Source organism: Narcine bancroftii, chromosome 13 (genome assembly GCF_036971445.1).
Source record: "Narcine bancroftii isolate sNarBan1 chromosome 13, sNarBan1.hap1, whole genome shotgun sequence".
In the NCBI taxonomy this organism is placed as follows: Eukaryota; Metazoa; Chordata; class Chondrichthyes; order Torpediniformes; family Narcinidae; genus Narcine; species Narcine bancroftii.
In genome coordinates this window covers 28,452,458-28,473,065 of record NC_091481.1, presented here as the reverse complement: position 1 = coordinate 28,473,065, position 20,608 = coordinate 28,452,458, and the positions used below count along the sequence as shown (strand labels likewise).

Genomic DNA, 20,608 nt, shown 5'->3' with positions numbered 1-20,608 from the left:
CAGCAAGGTTATATAGAGTAGGGTTGAAAATACCTCTGAATGCTGGCGCCGTGAGGCGGATTTAGGACACTTAGTACGTGTGCTTTGGTCTTGTCCCAGAATTCAAGACTTTTGGATTATGATACATAATCAGATGGAAATTGGGGCGCTGTAGCGGCAGCGGTGGACCCACAGGGATGGGAGATGAAGCTCCCGCGGGGTCCATTCCCCAGTCAACTGCTGCTGGCTCTGCATGGGCTTTGAACGGCCCATTGAGGGAGTCAACGGTGGTTTTATTTGAAATCCCACCACCACCACTGGTCTGCACACAAGATGGTGGCTCTGATTAATTGACAACAGCCACGAGAAGTTGCAGACTCCGGGGAAGTGGACAACTCCGGGGAGCAGGGCAGCAGAGGACAGGAAGATCACCCCCCATCTGAGAAGAAGAAGATGACCCACAGGGAACAGTGACCATAGCGGCGGACCATTGAGGGGGCCCTGCGGCTGAGGGGCCAGTGTATGCGGCTCGACTCGAGGCGAGGATCCCACAGATGCTCCCGGCTGCTGGAAACTGCTATTGGGAGACTCACACTGGGCTATGGGCTGCTGGAGTCTGGTTCTAACCTGCTGGAGGGGTACCAGGTATCAGAACCGGGATGCGAAGAGGTGCCAAGGGCGCTGAAGGATTCCTGACCGTGTTGGAGGTTTGGAGCTCAGGTTGCCAATGGTTAGGACTGGACTCTGTGTGGCTGCGGAGGCTGCGAAAGTTCTGGAGGTGAATCTACAGACACTTGGTAACTCTGGGGGGGGGGGGGGGGCAGGGGGCTCTCTTTATCTTCTCTCTCTCTGACTGTAAGTCTGATTGTAAGACTGTAAGAGGTGCTTAGGTAGTTCCTGCCAGTGCCAAGTCTGTTTGCCTTGCAGCAGGCAAAAAGAAATTTCTTGTAATACAACACTTTATTTACTATGATAATAAATTGAATATTGAATCTTCATAAGTATGTAGGTGAAGTTTCAGGTATTCTTTTTATCTTGGGAGACTTGGGTTATTTGGGGATAAATAACTCTCAAAATTGGATTCAGACAAGTATAATGATAGGAAAGACAAATTATACTTAGAGGTTGGAAGAATTCGGGGGGAACCATCATTTCAGAAGTGGGTCTCAGAAATGGCCAAAGTAGCTGCGTTTGAACAAATGTCTTACAAACGGTTTGATAGATTGGACATTTATACTCAAAAATGGGGCAAATATCTAGGTTTCCTGGGGGGTTGGGGGAGGGGGATGTTGTGGTGAAGCATATTAATGAATGAAAGTTTTTTTTCTGTTAGAGGTTTAAATAGACACATGGTTATTATAATTGATAGTTTTTGCTGTCATGTTTGTTTCTATTTTATGCATATGTTTATGTTTTGTAACATGATTTACATGACTTTTACACTGACTAAAAGGTTTGGGGAATTTTAAAAAAATTTTAAAATTTAAGTCATTAAGAAAAACTGTTCCCAGCCAGATGTCTGTTTCCCTTCATATATTCTGTACAGCCACAGTATCCACAAGAAAGTGGGCCTGATTCAGCGGATCATATTGTCTTGAAACACTACTGCTTTTTTAAAATGATGGTCCACTGTCAAAATTCTCATGAATGCACTGCACAGTGACATATAATAGAATTGTTAAAGGCCATTTGGTCCATCTAGTCAATGCCAGCTCTTAGTTGGATAATGCCAATGCTATTTCCCCAGTGTCCTGCAAATCATTTCCCCTCAAGTTATATGATAGGGAATTCAGTGCCTGTCCAATACCATTTTGATGCTACTGAATGATTCTGTTCCCATTTCCATTACAGACAGTGAATGCCAGATCATTTAATTTGAAATATTTAACTTTTTATCTTCAGAATCAGGAGATGATAAATTCCCAGACCACCCTCTACAGAGATCAAACATGGACAAATGTCCCATTGCGATGATGGGGTCTTTACATTTTGAGAACAAGTGATTTGAATGGAGACAGGCAGACTCTTCCCTTTGATGTATGCTGATCTTTTATTAAAAAGACAACAGCTGTTAATCCCAGCCTTCCGATGTTGAGCCAGGACATGCTTTGAATGCCAACTGGAAAAAGCAATATGCACACATTGCCTTTCAGCTCCCAAAATGACATTCAAGGCTATGTATTCTTGCCCTGTGTGTTTATAGAAAGCATAACAGTTGTAAATGCTGTGGTTTATAACAGCTGCACATAGTGGCTTGAAAATAATGCTTAGTACCCTTTATATTGAGATACTTGTCATTGCCATGAATTACCTTGCCTAACTTAATGTACTTTAGAATCATGTTAGGGAAAGATTACATTGCACCATTATTCTGGGAGGAGTGAAATGCAAAGTGTTAATGTTGCTTCTTGGCTGGTAAACTCAGGATGCAAACTTTGTTTCTATAGTATGGGTTTCTTGGGCACTGTAAATAATGAAACAGTTCTACTGTGGCCCTTGATGTCATATCATTGCGTTCATTGGTGCACAGTGTGCCTCACAACTGCTGCAAGTGTACTGCTTGTGGCTATCTCGGAGGATCTTTCCTGGGCCCAACACACCAATGGCATCATGAAGAAAGCATGTCAGGAGTTTGCAAAGGTTTGGTATGACACCAGAAACCCTGGCAAATTTCAACAGAGGTGTGGTGGAAAGTGTGCTGACACCAAAACCCCTGAGCATAAAGCCCTCCAAAAGGTAGTGGGCACAGCTCAGGATATCACAGGCAAAACCCTCAGTAAATAGATATCGGTGCCACAAGACTCATGCCACCAGGTTCAGGAACAGCTGCTACCCTTCCACCATCAGATTCTTCAACAACAAACTCAATCAGAGTCTAATTTAAGGATGCTTACTTGTGCAATTAATTGATTTTCTTCCCTTTTTTCATTCTCCAATTTGCACAGTCAGTTTGTTTACATTCATTATCTACTTACTGTTCATTATTTGTTTGCATGTATATGGTGTGTACAGTCTTTTGTATTGCACTCCCAATTAGTGGTGATTCTGCCCTGCCAGCAGGAAAAATAGAATCTCAGGGTTGTATGAGATGTCATGTATGTACTCTGACAATAAATCTGAAATCTGAAGAGTTCAGAGCTTCTAAACCCTTGCAAGAAACAGCATGTGAGACACCTGAGTTTCAGTAGGGACTTCCTTTCTGCAACATGCCTCCAATCCAGTTATTGTTTCATTCTCAGAGCACGTGATAACCACATTGCCAGTGGCTGTCAAGGTCACTGTGTCCATAATCGCAAACTGGATTGTGACTCATATCTTCTCCATTGCAAAGACAGGAAGGAGATGTTCACCACCATTACACAAACCACCATATATACGCGTGTAGTAGCCAATACTGTTTAAAAGTCAACTGCCTATTTTTGGCCCAAAAATCTGATATTTTCCATATATTGTGTGTAAAAGTCAACTCCTCCCCTCACCAATTTTGGTCCTGGCCACCCACCCACCAACTGGAGATCCCAATGCCCTGACCACAGAACCTCGCCTCAGCCACCAACTGAGGCCCCAACTGAGGACTCTCTCCTAGGTCCTGCCACAGATTTACCACCCGGCCCCGACCGCCGGCCTGCCCATCCACTTCCGACGCCTCAAGTGACGCAGGTATTAACTGCGATCAAAAGTGATATGGTTGCAAAAGTCAACCCCCTAAATTTTACCCTAAAAACTGGTCAACAAAATTCAACTACAGTGCATAGTATGGCACATGTATATACAGTACATCCATTCATACCCTAGTTGTATGCTGCTGACAGTCTCATAGATTTGAATTAGAGGTGACACTTTGGTCAAACTGATGGTGGGTTCAAAAGCAATGAAGAAGACATTGTTGTGTACTGGAAGAGTATCAGGTTTGGTGGGTTCACAGAGAGACGAGTCTGGACACAAGTGTTACAATCACAGGTAACTTTAATGAACACACAGGATACAAACAGGGGAGAAGTACCCAATTACTCTACTACTAAACAAGCACATAGACATTCACATCAGATTCAGGTTGGACTCCAATACTGGTGGCTTCCTGTACACTACACGCTCACACACACTCCCGGTTCCCTGTACCAATGGGAGTGTGGCTCTCTGCAAATACTGATCTGTCACAGTACTACGGCTCAGTCGTAAGGTAAAGTAGTCCATACCTTACCCACAACACTTCCAGCAATGTCCACAGTAGCGACCTGGTATGGAGTGATATCCGGGACTTGGACTACAAGGCAGAGAGAAAGAAATGTGCTTTGCATCAATGTTTTATACAATTCTGATCAGGGCACCTAGCCAATAATGACCCTAGGTAATTTAACCATCTTCACACAGAGTTGTAGGAGCGTGGAATGCTCTGCCAGTTGAAGTGGTGAATGTGGGATTAATTTTAACATTTAAGAAGTATTTGGACAGGTACATGGATGGGAGAGGTATTGAGGGCCATAGACTGGGTGCAGGTCAATGGAACTAGGCAAAAAAAAAAGTGGTTTGGCACAGACCAGAAGGCCTAAGGGGTCTGTTTCTGTGCTGTAATGTTCTATGGTTCTAACAGGGCAGTTATTTCCTAAATCTTGACAAATATTTTGCACTCCAACACTATCACAAGATTTGATTATCTAGAGTCGGTGAAAGTTTACTGTGCATAAATGTTATTTGCATTTTGGGGCATTTCTATTCTATCTGTGGTGATAAAACACATCCATGAGGATGTAATAATGATGTTGCTCATCATGTAGAAAAATTCTAGGAAGTAACTGGTTAGGAACCAAATTTAACATATTGATAATACATTGATAACACATTGAGCGCCTGAGCACAGTAGGTGTCCTTTGAATAGCATTTCAAATTCAGAACTGCCCAATCAGACAGGAACATACAATTAAGATAGTAAACTGGCAACATAAATTGACAAGCAGATGTCATTGTTTCATACTCTTGAACTACAGTCAACAAGGCACAATTGTCTTGGGAGAAAGGCAAAGAGGGGTTTTTTCCTCTCAGAAGAGGCTCCTTCGGCAGTCTCTCCATCGCTATATTTTCTTATTGTTGCAAACTGTTTCTTGAGGCTTCCCAATGAATTTTACTGCCCTTGTCAACAGTCTGAAACTGGAATCTCTGCAATCAGCGCGACTAAACAAACCACCCTTCAAATCCTTTCTTTCTCCATTCCATGATCCAGCTTTGATTAGCTTTTTGGAAAGTATGGTTTTGAGCCATGGTAATGTGATTCGAGCCCATTACCCATACTTTCCTGCTTTGTTCGACATAGCCTCACTCTTCTTCCAGTTAACTCCACCTCCGATGAAAACTCAAACTGTCCATAGATGCTGATCAAGTTCAAATTCAAGTCTATTTGTCATCCGATTGTATCAGTATAACCGGATGAAACAGCACTGTCCGGTCATTGGTGCAGAACAGTGCAGAACACATACAGACATAACACTCAAACAGACAATACATATATATATATACTATATGTATACATACATGCTACATTAGAATATTCTTAATAAATAGTAGAGCCACAGGAAATTGTTTTAGCAGTTCAACAGTCATTCAGAGTTCTCGCTGTCCATGGGAAGAAGCTGCTCCTCAGCCTGGTGGTGCTGGCTCTGATACTCCTTTCTGCGGACCGATCATGGACCTGAACAGATGATGGTGATATCGTCCATCTACAGGAAAGCTTTGACCTGGGACCCTCCACTGTCTGGTAAAGTCATTTATCCTTTCTGATGGATTCAGCAAATACACGTAAGACAGAAGAGCATGTGCAATCCTGCTGGACTCCAGACTTGATGGGGAAGCTATCCATTTCCCACCCATTGATTTACCTTGCACTATGGATGTCCCCTAGAGCACTGGAATCCAAATTCGGATTTCCACCCTAAAGCCCATTTTGGAGAGCATGTCCATTATCCCCAAGCTTACCAGTTACAGATCCATCAATGCTGAAAGGATTTTAATGTTCAAAAGTATTTGAAACTATTAAAAGTGATTTAAAAAAATATATGGACATGATTTATCTGCACAAGACCTTCAGAGAAAAGTGGTTAAATTTGATAGCCTGGAAATAGATGAGGGGTTGTAATGTTCGATTTACCCCTGAATGTTTTTTTGTCCAATCGCTGTATGCTAGTAGCACCAGTCACATTGCTCTTTACTGGAATTGCTGGGAAGATTGCCAGTGCTAATCACCAGTTATTGTCAGCCGGCATTAGTCAAAGCTGCCCTGCATTACTTCAAGAGGTCATGTGCATTGTGCTGGCAGCACTGCTCCCAGGCAGATGAGAGATGGCTGGGATTGCACTGAAAAAGAAGGCAGTCTGACCTTTTTCCCAGAGTGCAGCTTGGTGTCCTTGGTGCAGGAGGTAGAGAGAAGCAAAAGTGTGAACTGTTACACAGGGGTCAAGAGAGCGTCCGTACAACTCTGTGGGAGGAAGCAGCTATGGTAATCAATTCCAGATGACCTGAATGCAGTTCTGCCACACGTAGAGTGTCAAGGTCAGTGATTGACTTATCTTACCACTGCACCACTAGTTTTAGACATTACTGACCCAGTCACTGTAGAGCACGTTGAAAGAATCAAAGGCTTGTTGATCCAAACCAAGCCTTTTATTAATTAGAAGACTGGAGCGTATCACATGTAGGTCGACCAGTCCAGAATGATCTGGTCTGGCTAGGAGCAACCCTTTAAGACCTGCCAGTAGGTGTGGCTACACATTCAGCCAATCACAATCATCGTACACTACAATCTATGCGTTTCCCTGGCACTGGCAGAGCGGTTCCAGTTGCGTGGGGGATTATGGATAAAGAAGATGGCCATTGCTCAGTTTACCCATGCCCAGGGGTATGTGAATATCTCAATTCAAAAATTAAAAATCGCAGACAGAATCCTTTGAATTCTAACATACATTTTTTTTTGTCTTTTCAATTCTATGTTCTTGTCTCCAATGTGCACACTTTGATTAACATTTTAACAATCTGTTCACTCACAAGATGACCTGTGCCTGTACGTGTGATGTCTAATCACATGAAAATACATTTTTAAAAATTGTTTTGCGCAAGTATAGATTACGCTTTTTATAACAACAGATAGCTGCCATGAAATCAGCCGCTGGCACTTGCATTCAAAAACACTGGAAACGTGAGTGTAGACAGCACTCACTCAGCTCGCATTCACGTGGCACTGCGGAGATGATGAGCCCTTGCCGACGAGGGGAGGTGGCAACACTCACACACGCACGGCGATCATAGCCCAGCACTCAGCATCGGTGCTGGTTGGCCTGGCCGTGGCGATATTGCCACTTCTCCTGGCACTGGTGTGTTCCTTGGTGAACCACTTTGTCAACACTTGGGGGAGGGCATGGGTGCCAGAGATGAAGAGCTCCGCCATCCTGAGCATCACAGGGCAGCTGATCTTCACCCAGATGAGTGACGGTCCTGATGGTCAAAGCCATTTTGTTCATTCCAGCAGATGGTAATGCATTGTGTATATGTTTGCTATGCTTTATATTGACTGTACGTATTGAACTGTAAATTAAATGTAAAACGCCACCTATTTTCCTGGAAACATTATGTGGTAATGTGTATGAATGTAAACATTCGGAGTCCCTTCTAATACTCCTAAAGTTTGTTTTGCACAGACTATAAGTTTTATTAAATATTTTTATTAATAATTAAAGAGAGCACCTTCAGATAACACATAGATTATTTATTATCTTAATGAAGCATTGCTTGCACAGTTTAGCATCTGGACAATAGATGTGACATAATTTGTGGCGTGGTGTAGCGTCTCCACCAAGTTTCAGCATTTTCAGCCACAGACCACATCCCTTAGCTTCAAGACAAATAAGGTATAATCCATGCAAACATAAAAGTGTGGCGCGACTTCCTGGAATGAAATTTTGATTGGGAGTTTGACTTAACACTGTGATAATGATTTGTGATCTAACATTTACATGTGCTTGTTGATCTATTCATGGCTAGGATTAACTTTGCAATGAGACTAGTTGATAAGGGTCTCATGGTTGCCCTTTTTTCAAATCAGTTCAACTCGTTGACACAGACACTGGCTTGATTTCCAAATGTGACAATGTCATTAAAGAACATCAGATCCATACTTCAAAGTCCTTTTGTCAGATGGAGATTCTCTGTTGGGCTCGGGAGTTTGATATTGAACAGGCGAGGCGAGGACAGTGGCAACCCCCCCGCCCCCCACCCCTGCCACCCACCCCCGCCACTTCAAGTGGCACCCAGGGCTTGTGCCATGGCTGCCAGATGCTAGAAACGCCTATGATCCTGACTCTTATCTCTATTGGTAACGAATAGACCAAATGGGTCCTTACTTCATTGAACGGATTTACTTGAGGACATTAATGCTACTTTGTTTTGCATCTGTTGTCAGTCTGGCCAAAAAGCCTTCACAGCAGATTCTGCATTCCTCCTAAATATTCCGGTTTTATAGAAGCATTGCATGTGAACACATTTCTTGAGATTCTGCCATTTGTGGCTAATTGTAAAACATCTGTTGTGCTTAAAATAAACTAAATGGATAGGACTTGTGCAGTTGTTCCCCAAAATGGTATAATTATATTTAGCACATTCCAAATCTTATTCTATTGTAACAAGAGAGAAAAGCAGCTTTCACAACATTCCTCACCACTTATAGATAATGAACCACTTCTTTTAAAAAGTAGTCACTGCTGTCAGGCTCCAACAGTAATAATGAGGTTTCTTTCTTTCTTCTTTGGCTTGGCTTCGCGGACGAAGATTTATGGAGGGGGTAAAAAGTCCACGTCAGCTGCAGGCTCGTTTGTGGCTGACCAGTCCGATGCGGGACAGGCAGACACGATTGCAGCGGTTGCAAGGGAAAATTGGTTGGTTGGGGTTGGGTGTTGGGTTTTTCCTCCTTTGCCTTTTGTCAGTGAGGTGGGCTCTGCGGTCTTCTTCAAAGGAGGCTGCTGCCCGCCAAACTGAGGCGCCAAGATGCACGGTTTGAGGCGTTATCAGCCCACTGGCGGTGGTCAATGTGGCAGGCACCAAGAGATTTCTTTAGGCAGTCCTTGTACCTTTTCTTTGGTGCAATAACAAGATAATCTATTGTGGGATTGTTTAATGTGGCGTAAATGTGGGATAGGGACATCAACAATATTTCCTTTGCTCTTCAGAAATAGTCTGCAGGAAAGGATGGGGCAGTGGTTTAACTTCAGATCCAAAAGGTGACATTGCCCAACACAGCTGCATTTTCTCCATTTTGAACTGTTGTGGCAGCTAAGAGTTTCGTTTACTTGTTTTTGGAAGGGGATTGCGAAAGAACAAATCAAGTGGCGGTTAGCTCAATAATATTATAGCATCAGCGGCCTGGGTTCGAATCCAATGCTATCTGTGAGGTTTGTACATTCTCCCTGTGGCTGTTGGAGTTCCCTCCCATCCAAAAACGTATGGGGTTTGTTCACATTTAATTTTTTTTTTTTACTTCCTGTGCTCCTTTCTCCCTCCTGGTTCCCTCCTCCACCTGACTCCATCTCTCGGTCACTCACACAGCACACCTTCTGGTTTTCCAACAGGGCTTATCTGTGGCTCCATCAACCTCCCCTATCCGGTTCCACTTTCCATTTACCTTACTCACTCTAACTATACGCAACTTCAGCCTCCTCTTTTCACCCATCTTCCACCCTCTGTTTCCATCCTCCCTCCCTCCATCTGGCTCCAACTGTCCAGCATCTCCATTCTCATCTGGTTCCACCTATCATCTGCCCATTTTTTTTTCCCCCAGACTATCACCTCTTTACACTCTAGGTTGCGGGGTTTTGAACTGAAATGTTGCTTCCGCAGATGCTGCTTACCTACTGAATTCCTCCAGTTTGATTTTACTCCAGGCACAGAATCTGAAGATTCTTGTGTCTTTGATGTTTATCTTTAATTCTACGATCATATTTAATGAAAATTCTGATTTTCTTTTCTGAGTCTGATGCAGTAAATAAGACTATTATTGCCAAATAACATTTATGAATTGATTGCAGTCAATAGGAGGTTTCTTGAACTAAGACATTGCAGTCTCTTCTACCTTTTCTTTCAGAGGATGTGGAAAAAATCCAGCATAAGCCACTATTGATAGAAGCTTTTTATTTTTTTTTTAATCCCAGTTGTGGTAATAGGATTTGAAATTCTCTTTCCAGAAATTAAAACTCTAGTAACAAAAATTAGACAATGACATTATCCAGGGAGAAGCAATTTCACTGCTCATTTTTGGTTACAGGATAGAAGGTCATTGCAAACATATCTTGTCAAAGTTGATTATTTCCAAAATCTAATCACCAAATATGCAAGAAGTCTAAAACTACGCCTAAAATTCAGTAGGATGGTTGAGAATAAGAAAACTATTAACCAAGATGTTTTTACCATGTATGAAAATGATAAACCAAACACTGGAGAGTTAAAAGTTGTTACTGGTTAACACTTGCAATATTCCATGTGGATTACCTGTAGAAAAGCAAAACATAAATAAGTATTCTCATCAAAATCAAATTACATCATAGACTAATTGAGTTACACAATACAGACAAAGGCCCTTTGGCCCAACTCGTCCATTCCCATTTGCCCATATCTATCTGAACCTTCTTTAACTGTGTAGCTGTCAAGATGTATGTTAAATGTTGTTAATGAACTGGTTCCTCTGATAGAACTCAGAACTTCTAGTAAAATTTCCACCACTGATGTTAGGCTCATTGGTCTATAGTTCCCTGGTTTGTAGCCCTTCTTAAATAAAGGGACATTAGCCGCCCTCCAATGTTCTGGTTCCTCACCTGTGGCTTCTTCCCTAGCTATGATGTCCGAGGATACACATGGTCAGGCCACAGAGATTTATCCACCTTAATACTCTTTACATCTGCCAAGAGCTTCTCTTTTGTAATGTAGATAAGCTTCAAGACATCACTGTTCACTTCCTTTAATATGTGAGATGGTGGTGCTGACAGAGCCACTGCAGTGGCAGCGCTGCCACTGGGCAGACCCGGGGGGAGAGAGAGCAGATGCAGCGCTCCTGCGGGGTCAACTGCCGTCAGCTCTGAACTGGCTTGGAATGGCCCATTGAGGGAGCCAACAAGGGTTTTTATTTGAAATCCCGCATCCATAGGTCTGCGCCCAAGATGGCAAAGCCTATTAATCGGCAGCAGCCACGAGGGGCTGCAGAATCTGGGGAATCACCACCCCCCCCCCCAACCCCTGTCTGAGAAGAAGGAGAAGCTGAGGAGATGACCCGCAGGGACGGTTACCACCGCAGCTAACCAGTGAGGGGGCTCTGCGGCTGAGGGACCAAGCATGCAATGGGCTGCTAGTGACTCGAGGCAAAAATCCCATGGAAGCAGTGGACTGCTGTCAGGAGACTCGCACCAGACTGCGGACTGCTGGAGACTGGCTCAAACTGGCTGGAGAGATACCAGGTATCAGAATCAGGATGCGATGAGGTGCCGAGGGCGCTGAAGGGTTCCTGACCAGGTCGGAAGTTCGGATCTGGAGCTTGTGTTGCCAAAGGTTTGGACTGGACTCTGTGTGGCCACAGGGGTTACAGAAGCACTGGAGATGAATCTACGACCACTCAGTGACTCTGGAGCGGACTCTCTTTTGATTCTCTCACTGACCACAAGTCTGACTGCAAGTCGTGCTTAGGCAATTCCTGCCGGTGGTGAATCTGTCTGCCTTGCAGCAGGCAAAAAGAAATTTCATGTAATATGACACAGTTTTATTACTATAACAATAAATTGAATTTTTAATCTTAATTCCTTAACTTCCATAACTTTCTCCATAGTAAATATGGATGAGAAATATATTCGTTTAAAACTACACTCATTTCCTATGGTTGCACACATTGACAAACAACATTGATCCTGAAGGGGACCTATTCTTTCCCCAGTTACCCTTTTGCTCCAACTATACTTATATAATCTTATGATTCTTCTCATCCCCTTTCTTTGCCCTTTTGATGTCCACCTTATGTCTATTCGTGCATTTCTTAACTCCTAAAGGGATCTGCTTGATTCCAGCTGCCTGTGCCTGACATATGCCTTCTTCTTTTTCCTCTTCAGAACCTCAATATCTTTTGTCAACCAGGGTTCCCTCACCCTGTCCAATGTTTCCCTTCATTCCAACAGGAATATGCTGCCCCTGAGGTCTCACCATCTCACTTTCAAAAGCCTCCGACTTGTTAGCTGTCCCTTTACCTGGAACAGCCTCTTCTGACGAACCATCACGTTCCTAACTAATGCCATCAAAATCAGTCTGCCCTATTGGACCAGACCTATCTTTTCCTGTCACTAATTTAAACATCACTGGTCCTAAAGTGTTCCCCGACTGACACTCTAGTCACTTTCCCAAGCTCTTTTGGCAGCAGGATCTCCAGTGTTATCCCTTCTCCAGTGGAGAATTGACATACCACTTGAGTTTTCAGATCCCTGATGTTGAATTTAAACCAAAACCAGTGCTTCAATTCATCCAATACTTACTGTGCACTGGCAGCGTCAAACATCTTCTTTCTGCCCTCCATGCCAGATTTGGCCGCCACATTCTTACGCCAGTCGCTTACTTCAACATTACGTTCCTGTTAAGAGTTGGCAAAACAGTGTACATTTAGAGTAAAGGGCAGGTGTTTAGGATCAAGCCCAGATAAAGTTTAGATGACCATTAGTGTAAAACAGGTGATACCATATTATACAACTGTTTATACACCCTGGCTGATTCTCAGTTCTATTAATTTTGGATAATGATCCAACTACAATCCAATGAGACAATTAAAGCTCTTTAAAATGTTATTGTGGGAATTAAATTACAAGATCTCATAAACAAACCAATTGATGGCTAAATCAACCTGCCCATCCTGGTCCATTTTACATCTGGTGAAAGCTTTAAGTTGCTTAGGATTCTAGTTATTAGTGATTAAAATGCAAATAAAAACTAATCCCCCTGAAAAAGAACAAAGGCTGTAGCTGTACAAAATGTTTACTGTTGAGTTGTTCCCATTGCAGAGCTGGGGTCAGAGGAACAGCCATTCTGTGAGGTAAAGCCAGTGGTGACTGGGACACAGGAAGAAGAAAGTTGTCTAGTCAATCTGGACAATATATGATATGTGAAGGCTTGTTCACTACTATTTCCATAGATCGTTGATGATTTACAACAGTTGATAAAATAAATAATAAAGAAAATATTTTAAATTATAAATATTGCATTTTCAACCTCATGAAACTGCAGTGAATTAAAGAAAAACAAAAAAAAATATAATTCAATAAAGTCCAGTGAGCCCATTGAAATTAATTGGTTGTATCAGGCATTAAGGATCTGGTATGAAGCACATCTGTCCCTCAGCACAACGTCACAAAATACTTTTGGCCTCAGTGGTGAGACCAGGGGCAGAGCAAGAGTATTCTGGTCCCTTCGGTAAAAGCATAGAGAAGGGATGGTGCTGATCAGTGACCTCAAGGCACACTCGCCACAGATACTAAAACCATTGCAGTGCAGCATCCCCCTTTCATTTGTATATCGGTTCTTGTCTGCTGTTACTTGCAAAGGACATCTGGCATCCATCAACAATGATGTCATGATGCAAACTAACCAATGAATAATTTCTCACAAAGAGCCAGAAGTTGAAATTTTATTAATTTTAATCAAATTTAAATTATTTGACAGGGAGTGAAATGGAGATTGGGACAGGCATATAAGGTCGAAGTTAAAAAAAAACAAGAAATAACATTTTAAAATTGTTATTTAAACTATAATAACTGTAATAAGCTCAGTTGTGCAGTCTACTCCGTGACCTAACATTTTTCTTTTCTAAATAAAATAGTTTACACAGATTGTTATTGGTAATTGGCAGAGAACTGTTGACTGTACCAGATTTGAATACTGCAGGGCACTCTAAGGAGAGCCAAGGATGAACATCTGGAGTACAGTGTTAAGCTGTGTATTTCTACAGTGCCGATCAAGGGCACTCTGCTTTTTTATTTAACCACAAATTGTGAGTACGTATGCATTTATGCATTTTAAAAGGTATGATAATTACCAAAAATATTCTCAATATTAATATGTGTACTTATTAAACTTTTGTTTGGCATTACCAAACAAATGATGATTAACTCCAAATGTAGAATTATTTTGCATCTGAGTATTGCTGAAAATGAACATTGAAGCAGATAACAAAACATAATAAAAATCCTAATATGAAAATATAGAGATGTTATTTAATTCTTACCTTTTCTGTATCATCCTTTTTAACTGACTTCAGGTTGGCTCTCAGATCCATAGACACCTTGTGCTTGGATCCCAATAAAGCACGCAACATAGCATCAGCAGAAACACGGACCCTGCGTAAAGGAGGTCGCTTAAACTTCCCTCTAAGGTCAAGAATTTTCAGGGACAGATCATGAATCTGTTGGCAGAAAATTGGATGTAAAATGTTCAAGGTGATGCATCCATGGTACACTGATAAGATGCAGGTTAAAACATAAAATTTGTCATGTACCTCATAGCTGTTCTTGCCGGCTTTAAACTCAAAGTCATACCTTTCTTCATCAACAATTTCAATTTTTTGATGGAGTTCTTTGCACAAGTTCTGGAATAATATAGGTTATGGTAAATATTAGTGACTGCAAGATATGGTGAATGCCCAGTCAAGTCAGTTAAAAATTTCCTGGAGAGAGGGCACTATGAAGAAAGTTTTGGCAGTTACTATCCCAGACATCCCTCTCCAATGAGCTCATTCTGTTCACAAGTTCATTGCTAGTTTGATGGTTCATGGGCTACTCATTTTATTGGAGTTAAAGCCAGAAATTTTCCTTTAACTGTTAAAATGTTAATCTGACTTTGAAGTAGATTTGAGCTTGCATCTTCCCAACATTTTTTGGAGATGGGTAACCATTGAAATGCTTGCTCATTGAACATTCTCTGGAAAAACAATTGTTACTTAAATTGTAATTGTAGATGTTACATGTTCCTGGTTTCAATGGAATAATTACCAGTATGTAAAATGCTCTTACTTGCAAGTCAATAAGAGAAAGACCATGAAGGTTGAGAGGAGGTACACGTTCTGCTAGGAACTTTTCCTTCTCTTCATTCCGTTCCTCTATTTCATTCTCCAGGTCTTCTTTGGCTTTGCCGAGCATTAAGATCTGTGTAAGAAATGTTGTTAATTCACACAGTAAAACAAATTGCAAGATTAACCTTCCAAAATTATCTTCCAAATAAAAGGAAAAAAAAACATAAGTTATCTCACCTTTAGGTGGAGTTTGCGAGATGCTGAGATCTTGCTACTTTTCTGTTATGGGCAATAAAATTTCACATTGTTAGGTCCATATGATTAGATAAGTACATTTGACCATTCAACCAATGGAATGAGAAACTTTAAAAGGATATACATTGTTACTCACATTTATTTCCCCCCCCCCCCCTGCATTTATCCAGCATTCTCCTAATTGTATCTGTTTATTTGTTCAGTTTCAACTTATGATACAAAGATATTCAAGATAACCATTATTTGCCTTAAAGGATTCTCCTGAAGGCATTTGGATTCATCATTATGGGCTGGACCAAATACAAACAAAAAGCCAAAAATTCTGAATTGAAAGGTCTTTTTTTAACAGCATGCTACATCTGAAAATCAATCAAATCTGGAGTGGAATAGATTTGTGACCATTTACAGGTTGAACAGTTCCACTTCAGAAATTTATCAGGGCACCGTGGAGGAAATTGTACCAGTTGTTCCAGGAGCAAAGTACCATAGGGCATTTCAGAGTCAACTAGGACTTCACAATGCAGTAATAGATGGGGTCCTCAATAAGGTAAGTCCCATATTTATCTCTTATTCTTCATCACTGATCTGACTGTTGCAACCGTCTTCCCCACCTCTCTTCCCATCAGTTAGCAAATGTCATGAGCTCCACATTTGCCCAATCCATGAAGCAGCCCCTTATCCACGATCCCACCTCTAAGCTCTCCAAAGTAAATAAGGATAAATTGTTAACAAATATATATTACATCACTCAAAATCTAATCTTAGTTTAACAATAATTCCTGCAATGAATCATAGGATGAAAAACATCTGATTATTCTTTTAATCATTGTGGATCTGTCCAGAGTGAATTCCACACACAAGTTTGCAGAAAGATTGTTTCTATTAAATCTTTAAATTAAATCGTAATAAAGCTTGCATTTTACAATTCTAGTACAGGACCATGTGTTATAATATTTAACAGATTTTATATTGAGATTGAGAGACTTTACTAGTAGTTATTAAGTAAGTAAGTCCATTCAAATTTAATCCGACCAAAATTGTGAGAAAATAACAAATGCATGGAAATAGGAAAACAATTGTATTAAAGAGGAGATAAAGAAATGGGGTATTTACTTTAGCAGTAACTTCATGATGATATTTTGAGAGAGGAGTAATGCGCTTAGGAGGCGCTGGTTTTGGTGGCTCGGGCTCAGGCTCTGGCTCTGGCTCCGGTTCCGGTTCAAGAACTTCTTCATCGTCTTCCATTTCCTCCACAATTTCTTCTTCATACTGCTAAAACATCAGGAGGCAAATGATCAGATAGGCAACAAGGGCAGCACAGTTGGCGAAGCGGTTAGCGCCGCACCTTTACAGCACCAGTGATCGGAGCCGGATCGGGCTTCGAATCCTGTGCCGTCTGTAAGGGGTTTGTACGTTCTCCCCGTGTCTGTGTGGGTTTTCCCCGGGGGCTCTGGTTTCCTCCCACCATTCAAAACATTACCGGGGGTGTAGGTTAATTAGGTGTAAATTGGGCGGCACGGACTCGTGGGCCGAAATGGCCTGTTACCATGCTGTATGTCTAAAATTAAATTTAAAAGTGATTCCTATGTTGGATATTAAATAAGAAATTGGTGAGTAAACAGAACTGCTCCAGAGAGTAACTCCACATCTATCAATGTGCCTTACCTCTTCCCTGAAAAAGAGAGAGAGAGAGAGAGAGAGAGAGAGAGGGAGAGAGATATGTTCATTAGAAAAAAACATCATAATTATCATTCCAACTAGATTAACAACATAAAATATAACCATAATCTCTCCTACTTCTATTTATAATTTCATTTTAGTACCAGCTATATAGTGATTTAGACATTTTTCAAATTTTATCGGTTATTAAGTATCAGTTTTATACTTGATCTTTCAGGGTACAAGACTATTCAACTATTGTCAATATTTAGTCATAATTTTTAAAATCTGTACTTTTTTAGCTATCGTTATTCTTGTATATACCCAACTTAACTGAATGAGATGACAATAGTTAAAGTTAAATAAAATCTTCAAAGGCCACCATTTTAAAGAAATGGTAAAATTGCAGCAGTTCAAGTTGAGGAGTCCTCTAATTTGAGCAGTGATTAGTGTCAGCGCATTGGACGTAAGCACAATGTCCTCTGGTACCATATTGTGAACTGAGAGACTTTTCAAAGCCCTAGAATCTAAGAACAAAACTGGTTGTTAGCTACTAAATACTCAGCTCGCACGGGTTTCGTGTGTTGGAAGGGCCTTCCACCAGGCTGAATTGTTAAAATTATAATTACGATATAAATTCCCAGTGCAGCAAGTGCTAAACATAGGATGAAGCACAAAGGGAGCAGAATGAGTTGGATCACAATATTAAAATCCATCCAGCTCAGTGAAATTTAGAGGCATGCATCTTTTGGAACAGATTGTCTGCCAGATATTGTGAAAAAAAATTCTCTAAAGAGACAGTGGAAGAATCTTGTGTTAATTAACTCATAAAAACAAAACATATACTTGGTGTAATTTCTGAGTTTAAGAAAAAAAAGATTTCTTTTGCAAAGAAATGGTAGATACAAAGGAACTGTGTGCTGATACTTCAATGTTTGGCATTCAGACTATAAAATAAGGCACAAATCTAATCTCAAAATTGAAGCAAAATTTAACTTACTGTTCAGACATTTTGGAGTTACTTCTTTAAACCTGGAACAGCAAAGAGAGAAGTTAGTTTACTGTTGAAGTTTATTTTTTCACTGCACAATGCCATGCTTTGAGAAATTCTTGCAACAAGTTCGAAACAGCTCAGTAAATCACACTTGACCAAGTTTTCAGTCAATCTATTTCTTTTTGATAATTCCCAAATGAGTCAATTTTTTTAAACTAAATTGTTATTAGCAATTTTTATTCTTTGACTTGTGGAATTATTTCAAGTCATGATCTACCACATTTGACAGCATTTAGGAAATCCCCCCCCCCCCACCAACCTTTCTTTTTTTCCCCAAAAATCCACCTCATAAACCACCCCAGGTCCTATATTTCCCTGAAACATGAAAGTTTTCTCATTTGTCATATTCATTCTTCCTCCAATTGTTTGCATTATTTGTTATTTTCTGGCCTCTAATGGTTTTAAGTTCCTTAATATAATAAAGATTGTTCAAGTCACAGTATGGACAAGTACCAGCAATTTTAGAGGTGGCTGTACTTTCTGAATTTGGCATCATTAAGGTAGAATATCTGGTCTTAATGCAGTTTATTGCAGCATAATCTGGAAATTGATGACTGGCATGGAAATGCCTTCATATTTCATTTCTAACCAGCTATACATGTCTCATATGATATAGACATAAATATCTTAATTGCTTCAGGTAAATACATTCCTCGTTCTTTCCCCATCCTTTATCTTTGTAGTGCATTCATCTCAATAATAAAAATAATTTTAACATTGCTGCTTCTTATAAGACCAAATATGATTTGTTGGCTGAGTATGATTCTTTGTAACAAAAATGAAGACTTACAGGAACCATCTAAATTTGGGTCTGCAGAGAATATTTGTGGCACATACCTGTCAACTTCCATGCATGCATGGGAAAAATTTCAAGGTCAGACATGTGCTACCTGCACACTATATGTACAATCACATCTGGCAATCATATTTTTTATAAAAATTCACTCAATCCAAGACAATTTTTAGCCATTGTCCTTTTGCTATTTCTAAGAGTGATTTGTATGTTAGATGATGGTGCCTGTGCAGACTCTGGGGACCAGCGGACCAGCAAATGGCAACAGAAATGGAGGGAACTCCTCCTGTTGAGAAAGAGATGCATAAGGGACAACCTTACTTGATGGTGACCAAGGCAGAGGAGCAGCAAGGAGCTCAGTGGCTGAAGGACTCCACACAGGCTGAGGGCCGTTGGTGACTGACTCAACGGAACCAGGAATCAAGAGGGTGCTAACCCCCTGCAACTCCACACCCAATAAAAAAATAGAAAAAAAAGAGGGTGCTGAGGGCAAGAAGGGCTGCCGAAGGGCCTCAGGTGCTGTAAACCTCCTGATCATATCAGAACTTTGGATCTGGAGCTTGAATTGCCAATGGATCAAACAGGAACCAGTGTGGCTGCAGATGTTGTGGGAGCACTGAGGCAAATCCATGGACATTCAGTTTTGCTTCTCTTTCTCTTACTGTAGGGAGTGCTGGGCAATACTAACGGCAAGTTTTTGTCTGCCTTAAGCAGACAAAGGAACCTTGATCTTGATTATACCAGCAACTAAATTTATTTCCTTGGCTGGAAAGCTCTTTGGGAAGAGTGGATGGAAGGCACTACCTAAATGCAAGACTTTTAATTGTTATCATCTTGTTTTGCCCATTGGAAATTGCAACTAATAGGACCTATTTAATATTCTAAAAGCTGCAATTCCTGCAGAGAAATATGTTCTTCTGATGTAGAACTGTAACAGTCCAAAGCCCTGGAACAAAGTTTCAGATACCCATATTTTCCATGAAGTGTCTTTTCTTAAACTGTAATGTGCAGCATGCTACTACCTCCAGTATGGGCAATGGTTGGAAACCATGAATGAACCTGTGCAATCATAAACTGATGCTCATCAGCTTCAAACTGTCAGTGGCAGATAGAACTGTTGTTCAGTTCATTTCTATTGTTATAAGTGTGAAAGTCACATGGCAGGCAACTGAAACGTAGTTTTCTTTTGAGTTTTATTTTTTTGTATCTTCTTGCTGTCTCTCCTCTACTCAGCTGAGGGCAAGAAGGGGAGAGTGATGTAGTCAGTACTACTGCATAATTTGTCGGAACCTCCTGCGCTATGTGGCTTTGGATTTTCTCGAGAGTGCATGCCTGCTCCTGTTCTTTTCACTTCCCAAAGATGTGTTGGTAGGTGAACTCGAAAAAAAAAGTGCTGTTGACAATTATTTTCTCCCGTAAATGCTGCTCAATTCATTTCTCCAGTACTTTAAAAAAAATCCATATTCCCACATCTGCTTCTCTTGCGTTTGTTGATAGGTGAATTGGCTACTGTAAATTATCTATATTATTGGGCTGGGGACACCCTTCCTCTATTGACATTCAGCAAGAATATTGATTAAATAGGGCTCAAAGTATTATGTGGACCCTTTCCTTCCAGCACACAGTTTCTATGACCCACTACCATTAAAAAGGATGTACAGGATCATCAAAACCAGGAATGCCAGGCTGGAAAATAGCTTCTTCCTGCAAGCTGTGAGAATGATGGACGGTATCCTGTAACTGAGTAAATCATTCCAAAATAGATATATATTTATTTTAAATTATATTTTTGTGATTCTAATATATG

General features: G+C 40.9%; 1 protein-coding gene and 1 long non-coding RNA gene across 7 annotated transcripts in view; one reads left to right on the top strand and one right to left on the bottom strand.

Annotated features, from left to right (window-relative positions):
* Nucleotides 1–20,608, top strand: part of LOC138748227 (uncharacterized) — a 75,611-nt gene that overhangs the window by 42,609 nt on the left and 12,394 nt on the right. Inside the window, exon 5 of one of the 6 annotated variants that reach the window (XR_011347879.1) lies at nucleotides 1,882–3,718. The exons of the other annotated variants lie outside the window; for them this stretch is intronic. This is a non-coding gene — a long non-coding RNA (uncharacterized lncRNA). Of the gene's footprint in view, nucleotides 1–1,881; nucleotides 3,719–20,608 lie in introns of those variants that run through there. 6 annotated transcript variants of the gene reach the window in all.
* LOC138748226 (troponin I, slow skeletal muscle-like) lies at nucleotides 10,129–16,567 on the bottom strand. Its single transcript, XM_069908050.1, has 7 exons — nucleotides 16,409–16,567; nucleotides 15,278–15,319; nucleotides 15,042–15,173; nucleotides 14,528–14,617; nucleotides 14,258–14,434; nucleotides 12,519–12,613; nucleotides 10,129–10,500 (listed from the first exon to the last, which is right to left on the bottom strand). Exons 1-7 carry the CDS (start codon nucleotides 16,538–16,540, stop codon nucleotides 10,497–10,499), a joined length of 672 nt encoding a protein of 223 aa, XP_069764151.1. The 5' UTR covers nucleotides 16,541–16,567; the 3' UTR covers nucleotides 10,129–10,496.

Coding starts and splice junctions, on each gene's coding strand:
- LOC138748226 (XM_069908050.1), bottom strand. CDS start 16,540: ATGGAAGACGATGAAGAAGTTCTTGAACCGGAACCGGAGCCAGAGCCA. Junction 15,174..15,277: donor CTCGCAAACTCCACCTAAAG/GTGAGATAACTT, acceptor TTTCTTACACAG/ATCTTAATGCTCGGCAAAGC. Junction 14,618..15,041: donor TTTCTCTTATTGACTTGCAA/GTAAGAGCATTT, acceptor ATATTATTCCAG/AACTTGTGCAAAGAACTCCA.